This window comes from Pagrus pagrus (genome assembly GCF_965226575.1).
Source record: "Pagrus pagrus genome assembly, chromosome: 18".
NCBI classification, from domain to species: Eukaryota; Metazoa; Chordata; class Actinopteri; order Spariformes; family Sparidae; genus Pagrus; species Pagrus pagrus.
In genome coordinates this window covers 24,201,291-24,211,807 of record NC_140202.1, presented here as the reverse complement: position 1 = coordinate 24,211,807, position 10,517 = coordinate 24,201,291, and the positions used below count along the sequence as shown (strand labels likewise).

The following is a 10,517-nucleotide window of genomic DNA, read 5'->3' as shown; positions in this document are numbered from 1 at the left end:
ATGTGATGAATGTCCCGTAATTATTATTAATTAGGTAACTGCTTCATTATAACTTTCCTCCATTTCACATGACATCAGATTCACTCATTTCAGGTCAATAAACTGATTTCTGTTGTTTCTTTTTTTTTGCACAAAAAACTACAAGCACTGGATAAGATCATCATTAAATCTTTATTGTAGTGTTAGATAATATAACTCTGTGACACACAGTGTTCCCCTCATCCTCATGTGATTGGTCAAATCCACCCTCAAGCTCTGTTTACTGCCAGTGTCTCTACATCATGGTTCATGAGATGCTCTGCAACTGCAGTGATCAGTTGATTAATCATCAAACAGTCATTTTTCAAGCAAAAATGCCAAACTCTTACTTGGTACATCTCGTCCAGTAGAATGATTTGCTGCTTGTCTGCATTTCATATAATTTAAAACTGAATATCTTTGAGTTTTGCTCAAAACAATGTGAAGGAGTCCCCTTATTTTGTAACACTCTGTAAAGAAAACAACTGTTGTTTTAATGAAGAAACTAACATGCAAATTAATCAATTAGTTGCACCACTAACGCATATCTCGCAATATAATACTGAGCACAGACTTGATGGCTGTGGAAGCGTCTTTTTGCTGTAAAGGACACAATGCTTTAAGACTTAAAAGTGTCAGAGAAGGTCTGAAAATCTGTCCCTAGAGAGCAGAAAACAGCCAGAAAGTCCAATGTAATCCGACAATGTTCTTCTTTTTCAGTTCTTGTTTTATTAAGATTCAAGTGCAAGTCTCTTCAAAGGCGTGGATGACACTGTCATATGCAGGAGGGGGAGTCTGTGAGGGGAGGAAACCTTTAAGTCCATTGCCACCCAACCAGAATGAGTGCCTCTTGTTTGGCACCAGGGATGCTGAATCCAATGAGGTTGAAGCTGCTGTGTCCTCGGGCATGTTGACCTGAGTGTCCTCTCCCATGTCCAGGCCAGCCTTGCTTCTCTTTGGCACTGGGCGGAAGGTGGAGGTCTCTAAGCCTGGCTTGCTCCCCAGAGGGCCCACTGGCTCCAGAGAGGGCTGCCTGTAGACGCTCAGGAAAGTGCTTCTGTAGAGCCCCATCTGGCTGCTCGCAGGGTTGTTTGTTTGTGAAGTGCCAGATCTCTTTTTGGAGCGCTGGGTGATCCTGGCGGTGGCCCTGCGCCTGGATGCCCAGGTCAACAGCACATAGACCAAAGCACCCAGCAGCAGGCCAACAAGCACAGATAAACAGAAGGCTAGAATCATATCGCCTGGAAAGGAGGAAATCAATGCAGAGTGTCAGAAAAGGGGAAGTACTCAGGGATCACAATAATGACTGGAAATGTTTGGTAGAACGTGAGGCAGGATGCGTCGTGTTGTTCTAAAAATGGGGGAAGATTATTTCCCCAGATGGATGTTTTCTGCTGCATTTCAGGTTAGAAATACAAAATCTTATTAGCATAGACGAGGAGCAGTTGCACCAGCCTAAGAAAATGCATCCCATATGTGCCAGATTTGTTCCAGAAAGTTTTGTTCTGTGTATTGATTTTTTTATTGCTGCTATACTGGGCTCAACGTTATATAAAATCTTACATCACGCCTGCATGTGGGTTCACTGTCTATGTATCATTGCACTGAGGAACAGACTGACCGTACCATTGGCGTGAAGCATCAAAAAATAACTTGATTTGTCACGTTGTTCCTGAAATGAGGCCGTACAGGACTGTATGTCGACTGCAAAAGTTTACTGATTTCTGACTTAAAGTTTGGTCAGGTAAGTTCATATGCACCTTTCCACAACAAGGCAATTCAAAGTTCAATACACAAGGATTAAGATAAGATGTAAAAGTAAAATGAGGATTTTAAAAGAATAATCTAAAGGTGCAATATGTAAGAAATGGCCACCTTTCAACTTTCATAAACTGCTATTTATTCACATTCGGTAGATAATATAAGTTTTTAACATTTCAACCAATATTCTGACATATTTCAACTTTAGGTAGAAATTTAAAAAATAAGATATATTGAATAAAACTGAAAACACAATGTTACAGTGTCTGTACAGTGGAAAGACAAATATAAATAGCTCCAAAGTTAACTTAATAAAAGGTAGTGGCAAACAGGAAGGTTTTAGAAGAACTGACAGTTGTTTTCTGATATGTTTTTTTCTAATATGTGGTTCATACTAATTGTTTTGACGCTGCAGACAATAATAGTCGACCAGAGCAGTCTTGGTGGTGTATTTTTACATTTTAATTTAATAATATATAATATAATAATATATTTTGCCCCCTCAACATATTGAGTGGTTTATTCAGAGCTCTTTTGTCAATTTTCCCAATGCAGAGACATCAGTCTAAAAATAAATGTGTGTTTCAGTTGCAGTTCCAGAGACGAGCAGATTTCTACACTATAAATAATCTTGGGCTGTTGAACTTAAAGGGGCTGTGAAAGTCGGTCATTAGTTTACGTTAGCAGACTCCATTTCTAAACTAACGTTAGCTGCTGTTACTCTCTGTTAGTAGAATGGAGAGAGGCACTGAGACGAGGCACACGAGAACGTGCATAACGTCACAACCAACATTAGTCCTTCATAAAGAAATCCACAGCCCAGCAGCATTTAATAACTTCTACGAACATTGTTCACAGGCTTGTACAGGCAACCAAAAGAGATGGGAAGGTTTCATTTGTCACGTCACATTACTATCTGCTCACATATGAACAATAAATAAGTGATTAATACATGTAAACTGCTACAAACTGTTGCGTGGAGCCCCTTTTTGTAAGAACTGAGAGTTTTGTTCCTTGATTTGTTCTCCTTATACATAATAGTCTACATAAGAAATAAACCGAAGGGGAAAGCATTTCAACTTGGTCCTTCTGTCTCCTGTTATAAAATGACACATCTAGTTATTTGATTTATTCACACATTGACTCAACATGATAGACAAAACTTTGCATTAAATGTGACCCTTAACACTGAACTTAAAGACTTAAAGTCACTGTTATAGGCAAGTTATTTCTAAGTGTAAGCCAGTTACAGAGATGAAACAGACAGTTATGTGAAAATGTACCTGGATTCCACAGTAATGCTACTCTAACACCTTAGCTTTCACAGGAAACAACTAGACATACACTCACCAAAATTAAATGATTGAAGTATCTCCGACATGGGATGTGTTTCATTATGTGCCATTATTCCACCGACCGATTCCGCACAGATTCGGAGCAGACAGACGAACACTGAGCTTTTTCTGAGAGGCTTTTTGCTTTTTTTTTCTCTCTACAGTGTTTGGTGTGGCGGAAACTTTGCTGTCATGCTTCCTTCCCTCTCTGGCTTTAAAATTAGCAAATGCATTGCTTATCTGTGTGGGACATAACACTGGGAAACAGGGTTGTTTCCTTTTGCATCATTTCCTTAGGATCAATACTTTCCAACAATGGCTTTATTGGCTTAGGAAGAGGCATGTTTTGTGTGCTTTCTTGCAACTTTGCCATGCATAGCTTCTTGATACACATTTAAATAAAATGAAATCAGAACCATCAAAAATACAACCATATGTATGCCGTAAAAGGTGTTGGCAATGTTTCCAAGTGTCTTGACAAGGTTCTGGATAATCTAAACTGAAAATGAAAATCCAACCACCCACTAGAGAGTCTGCAGTCTATCATGATCACAGTCTCTATGGGGATTTCCTTCAATTGTTGCACTATTCCCAACTCACTTCTGCCCTTAGAGTCTTCAGGCTGACCTTCCCACAAGCCAGGCTCCTGCAGCTCAACAGCTGATACATACACAGGTACAATTATTCCCTCTGAAATATTTATACATCTTAATAAGCAGAAACACTTTTCTAGGACTGAACTTTCCAAAAACCCCAAGGTACAGGCCAAAGAAGGTTGTATGAAAGGAAAAAGTCCCAGGAAATTGAATTAAGACATTCATTGTTCAACTATGTCCAGCAGATGGTGCCACAGTACTTTCAATGAAGAGTCTGTTGGGAGGCTGCAGCTTTGAGCACTGTCACTGTGATCTGCATAATAAAATAGCCTGGAGGTTTCCCAGAAACATCATACAAGAAATGTATTAATCCAGCTGCAGGCTTATAAGGGTTTCATTTGAATTTAGTTATTTAAGTTTTCTAATTTACCATTTAAGTGTAGAGGAGCAGGTTTAAAACTGAGAGTTTCTCACATAGAAGTTATAAACTGGAGGTTTAAATGCTGGACCAGTGGACTGCTTCTTTAAACCTGGTGCCTTTATTTTCATTTTGGGGTGAACTGTTCCTTTATGACTGTAAAATTGGTGGAGTCACCCTTTAACAAAGGGGATTGTGGTCCAGATGGTGGGCAGCCCTTCCTGATTAATTAACGACCGAGCTAAAAAGACAAAGACTGCTATGCTGGAGTAAGTTTTCACACAGCCTGACAGCCCAAAACCTGCTCTTATTTATGACTTATACTTGATCAATAAAGCATTTAGGATATTAGCTAACTATTAGCTAGCTACACTGTCTGTAAGGTCAGTCACTGTGAAGGGCCACAAACAAACTTTGGGAGTGTGATGGAGGGGGGGGGATACCCAGAATTCCTCTCTCTTCAGCCAAAGAATGAACCCCTTTGTCCCTAAAAATGAGGAGGACAGGAACTACACCACACATTTCCTCCTCCACCTCTAGTTTGTGTAGTTTGCTGCCAGAGGCCCTTGTTGTTGTTGTTGTTGTTGTTGTTGTTCATCATCATCATCATCATCTTCTTCTTCTTCATCATCATCATCATCTCTTTCTTCTTCTTCTTCTTCTTCTTCTTTTTTTCTTCTTCATCTTTCTTCTTCTTCTTCTTCTTCTTCTGCACCACCATGCTTCACGCTCACCGTTACCATAGGCAACAGGGGAACACACACACAGAGAGAGAGAGACACTTCCTGTGTCAACTTCTCAGTCTCTGCTGTCCCGAAAGTAAGGTAAGACAAAATGTCGCTTTAAATGTCATTGATAGCCTGATGTTTGTGTGTTGGTTGTTAGGCTCGTGTTTACTGAAGCGTTAACTGTTTCTGACGCATTTAAGCTAGTTTGTTGTCTGAGTTTGTGGCGCTTCAGTGACTTCCTCTCGCGTTGAACTGACGCTAGTGATAGTGGTACTCTGCCTCCACACCATTCAGTCCACAACTCTGATAAGAAGTAGTTAAGTGTTAAATAACTTGTTTTGATGGTAATGTAATGTGTGCATTACATGCATGGCATGAAATGAAACCGTTGGAGGGAAAATGTTGTGCAAAGCTAGCTAACTTTTACACTTCTTGGGGCTAATTCAGACTTTTTCACACTTCCTTTTTTGACTGTCATTAAATGCAAATGTGCTTGTAAGTAGTATGCACTCCGACGATAAACAGTTTCACTCACATTTGTATGTAGTTGTTTTCTAAACATTTCACAATTGTCCAGGTTTTGCCTGCAAATGATAAGTTTGTGGTTATGGTCTCTTATCTTCTGTCATCTTTGTGTAGCTGCATGTCTCTATATTTGTGTCTTCCTGTTAATTTCTTCTTGGCGCTCATTGAGAGATAATGACAGCTAGGTTATTGCAGTTATTGACACAGACGTTGAAATGGTGATATGAGTCATGATTAGCTGGAATGATATTTTTGATGATGTGACATTTGTTGGAGTCTGTACCAAACAAACATGCGCTCTTATCTCTGGAGAACAAGATTTCTCAGGCCCGTGCATCTCTGCAGCACTACAGTACTTCGTTATCATGCTGTTTTGTCACACACAAGTGGATATTGCACTTGGCCATTGTGTAATATTGATAATATTGCCATTAATTGTGCAGCCCTAAGGACAATCAAATTCAGTCAAATCCCTTATATCTGTCAGTGCACTTGGTCAAGCCAATGAAGTTGATTGAGTATGTAAAAAGTATCTTATTTGCCATGTAAGCAATCAATTGATTTATATCGGAAATCATTTATAGTGTTAATTTGTGTGATTTGCCTGTTTTGCAGCACTCATAGCTTTTGAGATTTGGATGATGACATTTTGTGATAAAAGGAGGAAAAGTGCAGCTGGGTAATCTTGTAGGCGTGCAACACGAGCATGAACAAGTTAAACAGTTAAGTAAGTTCTTGACAGTAGGTGTGGCCTCATCTGAAACCCTCTTACACTCATACACTTCTCTTCTGCAGGCAATGAATGGGAGAAGTGCTTCCATTGGACAGTAAACCTGCTTGTCCCTGCATGAAACCTGAGATTCAATTGGACCTGGTCCTGCAGTGAAAGTAGAAAGAGAGAGAGAGGAGCAGACAGAGGGAGGGGCAGAGGGGATGTCCCACTCAGGACAGTTGTGAAGGTTCTTCTGCTCCCAACATCAGTGACACTCCTTGTCATTACAGCTGCGACGAGACAACATGGCCTCTCCAAGGCACTTGGGCCGCACGTCTGTGGACATCGCTAATGTGATGCAAAAACTGCAGGGTAAGTGTCACTCTTCAGCTCAGCTGGCTTACGGAGAAAACATTCTCTCCTCCTGCGCTGCTGCACAGTAACATTGTGCTGATTCAATGCCTGGGCTGCATGCCCATCTGAAGTTTGCCAGCTTTTGCAAGGGAGGATGCTCACATGCTTACACACACACGCCCACACACACACTTACTCACATAGCAGAATTAAGGCACACAATTGGAAAATGTATCATTTTAATTAAGTTTTTCCCTCAATGTGATTATGATCATGGGTGCCTCATTTTTATCATCTCTCTGCAGCGTGTTGCGGTTAAAACTTAATGCAGAAAATTAGCAAAATAAAAGATGGTTTTGTTTTTATAACTGGCTTGTTCTCAAGCATGTGTAGCCTTTGAGAACATAGTATAATCAAACTTGAATTTAATTTAATTTGATTTAAATATGCACATGGTCTCTTCTGGTGTTCCAAGGAAGCACATAATCTCATTCAGAATAATGAAATCAATTCTTATGATATCTTGTGACCAAACCACAAAACGGTACTATATTGTTTGGTGGCCTGGATGGTGTAATTAAGAAGGTATTTAGAGGAAAAGGAATTATTTTATTCAGTGTTATACTGTGCAACTCCTGATCTCAAGACATGGATCAGGGCTCTGGTTTGTCTTCATATTTTTAAATCTGATTTTCCTGTCAAAAATAGTAAGCCTCATTAGTTGCAAAGAGGCATGCATTTTCATATCATTACATTATTCAAGTAGTTGTCTTTAGCCAGTAAAAATAACTTTTGGGACACATATAATTTTTTCCAGGAATAGACTAATCTTTGCCCTTTTGTTTAATCACTTCTGAGAAAGAGATGTTTTCATCCGAGTCGTTGGTTAAAAAGTAGCTCCTTCATTTCATTACTTTTTCTGAGGCGGGCCAGGGATCAGTAGGAACATTTAATCTGGTCTTGTCATGGAATACTGAGTCAAAACAACCGCGGCTTCATGAATGCACAGACAATGCACTGAACAAGACTAAAACCTGACACCCTGTCTGCCCTTGGTGAAGAGCAGATCGATAGCAGGAGTCTCTTTTTGTTGGTGTCCCCCTTTGTTGCAAGGGCATTGGGCCACTACCATCACTGATGGTTTGGTCGATTCTGGCAGCCGCTTTGGCTCGCTTCACATGTATTTCTGGATGTACAGTATACCAGGAAACTTAACACCTTACGGCTAGTTACCATAGCGACTGTTATGAAACATTTTCTGTGGTTGTGCCAGTGCTGTCCAGTTCCTGCTCTAGAAAGACCAAGTTTCCTGTGAACTGCAAAGCTATTTCCATTCACTTCCTATTAATGCATATTCTCACCGCAATGAGATTGAAATGTGTCATGAAAAAAACACCTGCCGTGAGGGTTTTATCTATTTGTTTTAAACAGCCATTTACCGGCTCAGACATGCTCTAACACAAAGCGAATTAATGCATGTTTAAATCTCTCTAAGTAGATATTTTCTGTTGTTATTGATGTATAGTGTCATGAACACTAACTAAACTTCATTCAAAATTCAATGGGGCTGGGGGATATAGCATTAAACTCCTATCACGATATTCTTATGCTATATCGTGATACACAATGTATATCATGATTTTTCGCTATTATTTAAACCATATGAGCATTGATGAAACATCATAGCCATGTTTATTGTGAGATTATAAGACATTTATTAAGCACTTACCCATAAGAAACTTGATAACATTATAAACTGCTTAAGAACATAAAAAGAATCGTTTTGAGTTTTATAATAACATAAACACATTTACTGAGTTGTTAAACCTTTACTAAACTTTTTTATTGATTTACCTAGATAATGGCATATTTTATTATGCATTTATTATCAGTTAACACTGCACTCATTGACATTTAACTGTGCTTTTTGCAGCTAGCGAATGTAAACCAAGAACGACGCCTTATTATAAGGAACTTAGAAGGATGCCTATTGATACGAGCTTCCTATAAAGCATTACCCAGTATCAAAATTGCGACAATATTGTAGGGATGAGTATTGGTATTTTGATAATTCATCTCCAATAAGGTGGATATAACGACTAAGTGGGTAAAGGCAAGTATTAAAACAAGTAGAACAGTCATCAGTCAGGAAAAGACATCACTTACGCCTTATCATGATTAACAATATCCCAAATTTAGGATGATATACAGTCTCATGTCACGAAAACAATATAATATCTTTATATTGCACAGCCTTAGAATTCAAAGTGATGTTATAATTTCATGTAACTTTCTGATGTGTCATACAAACGCAGATAAAATCTAAATTAATCTAAATTATCTTTATTACTATCTTGAGGAAATTCCCCTGAACGTTGCACAAATGGCTTAATCTGCAATGCAAAGTGCCAGCCTGTTGCGTGTTTCATGTCAGGAAGTGGAATTTGGTGTCAGGTCACATCTGGAAGACATAATAGTGCCAGTGGTTATAGGTGCTCTGTAGATGGCGGGCAGCAACGTAGTCTGGGCTTTTTTTTCACTAGTGATCAAACGCCGCTTCCTGTCGTTAAAGGCATCCTGCAGAGACTCTCTTTGACTTGAGCAGTGGTCCATCTGGGTGGATGAATTAATGACACCCGAAAATATGTAGTCTTGTGAATGAACACTGATTATCTTGCTGGTATTTAGTATTAAAGCAGATAAATGAAGAAATCTCTGTTTGTCTGTTTGATTTCAGTGCCATACAATCATAGTATACCAACATCTCATGGCCTTAAATGCCCTCAGGGTACCGTAAGCCTGGAAGTTCCTGGTGGGGTGTGCATGACAAGCGTGTTGCTCTCTTTATGCCTTGGCTCCTCTTGTGGGTTTCATGTGGGTTTCACTCTTTTGGAGACTGTGTGTCAAACAGGATATGATGAAATACAGTTGCTGAAGAGTTTGTGGTGACGTCTAATAGTGTGATCTATCCTCTTCCTGGGTACATACTGACAGATATAAACCTATTAATATAGCTTTTAAAAAAAATGCATAATCACTTTTTCAAGTTTGTTTCTGATTTTTGGCTATTAAATGTAAAAAGGTTACATGTTTTTTTTGGGCCTCTTTGCTTCTTGTGATGAATAATCAAGTGATATGATATTAAGGTCTCATTTTTTTCATGTCACATTACAATTCGCTCACATATGGGCAATAAAAAAGTGATTAATACATGAAGATTGATACAAATTGTAACATAGAGCTCCTTTAAATCGATATAAAACTGAGACACGGGCAATACTTATGTTCAAGAAAATGGAACCAGTGATGTTTGGCATTTTTTGCCAGAAAAATTAAGGAAACGATCAATCAGTCATCATAAAAGTTCAATTAAGGAATTTAGCTGTTAATTTTCAGTCAATAAATCAATTGATTAAGGGGTTAATATTATAGAAAGTAAATTTCCTGTCTTATCTTTTATTATAAAGCAAGGCTGGATGCTCTATAGCTATTGTGAAAGTATCAAAACACCTAAATCGACACTATTTGCATAGCGCCATCAATATTCAGAAATGCCCCTACAAACAGGACTTACGTCAGGTTGTGGTGTCACTACTATACAGTCACTGTTTCTCAGCAATGCCGCCAGAGTGGTCTTGGTTGCAAAAACACTGGCAGAGCTAATTAGGTGGACGATGCCTGCTCAGGCCTGTGAGAGCTTACCAATAAGATGAGACTGGGCGTTTTGGGAGGGGGGGTCCTTAAAGATGCAGGCAGAGACAAGGGTGAACGGAGGTGGACAGTATGAGAATAATAATGTGTTTTTTGAACATTAAAGCATGTTTTTCTTGCAAATAAAGAAAAAAAAAAAGAATCTGAAAATAAGCATAATATGGGACCTTTACTCGATTGTTTCAGCTCTTAAGGTCATGCTTTTTGGTAAAACGCCTCCCCACTGCAGCCAGCAAAAACTAGATCGCAGCATTGTTATAAAAGGTCACAAACTAAAACATTGAAAACCACTTTGGCAGAGCTCACTCATCGTTAGAAGTCAGTGCTCTCCAAGAGGGGGTGGACTAGTTACATCACTGT

At 39.1% G+C, this 10,517-nt stretch overlaps 2 protein-coding genes across 4 annotated transcripts in view; one reads left to right on the top strand and one right to left on the bottom strand.

Annotated features, from left to right (window-relative positions):
- Positions 1 to 190: 190 nt before the first annotated feature.
- On the bottom strand, positions 191 to 3,250 carry myct1b (myc target 1b). The gene is made up of 2 exons (XM_084380638.1): positions 3,130 to 3,250; positions 191 to 1,259 (listed from the first exon to the last, which is right to left on the bottom strand). The coding sequence occupies exons 1-2, from the start codon at positions 3,182 to 3,184 to the stop codon at positions 757 to 759; spliced, it is 558 nt and encodes a 185-aa protein (XP_084236764.1). The 5' UTR covers positions 3,185 to 3,250; the 3' UTR covers positions 191 to 756.
- A 1,628-nt stretch (positions 3,251 to 4,878) lies between these two features.
- The window catches only part of syne1b (spectrin repeat containing, nuclear envelope 1b), a gene marked incomplete at its 3' end in the record, with an annotated part of 81,667 nt that continues 76,028 nt past the window's right edge, over positions 4,879 to 10,517 (top strand). For all 3 annotated transcript variants that reach the window (XM_084382027.1, XM_084382024.1, XM_084382025.1), the window contains exons 1-2: positions 4,879 to 4,951; positions 6,176 to 6,464. In XM_084382027.1, the coding sequence (XP_084238153.1) occupies positions 6,398 to 6,464 (67 nt within the window). In that variant the 5' untranslated portion in view covers positions 4,879 to 4,951; positions 6,176 to 6,397. The remainder of the gene's footprint in view (positions 4,952 to 6,175; positions 6,465 to 10,517) is intronic.

Bases quoted from the DNA above. Each gene is read 5' to 3' on its own strand.
- myct1b (XM_084380638.1), bottom strand. From the start codon at position 3,184: ATGGCACATAATGAAACACATCCCATGTCGGAGATACTTCAATCATTT. The intron at 1,260-3,129 runs GTGAGTGTATGT...CCTCCTTTCCAG, and splicing joins ACTTCAATCATTTAATTTTG to GCGATATGATTCTAGCCTTC.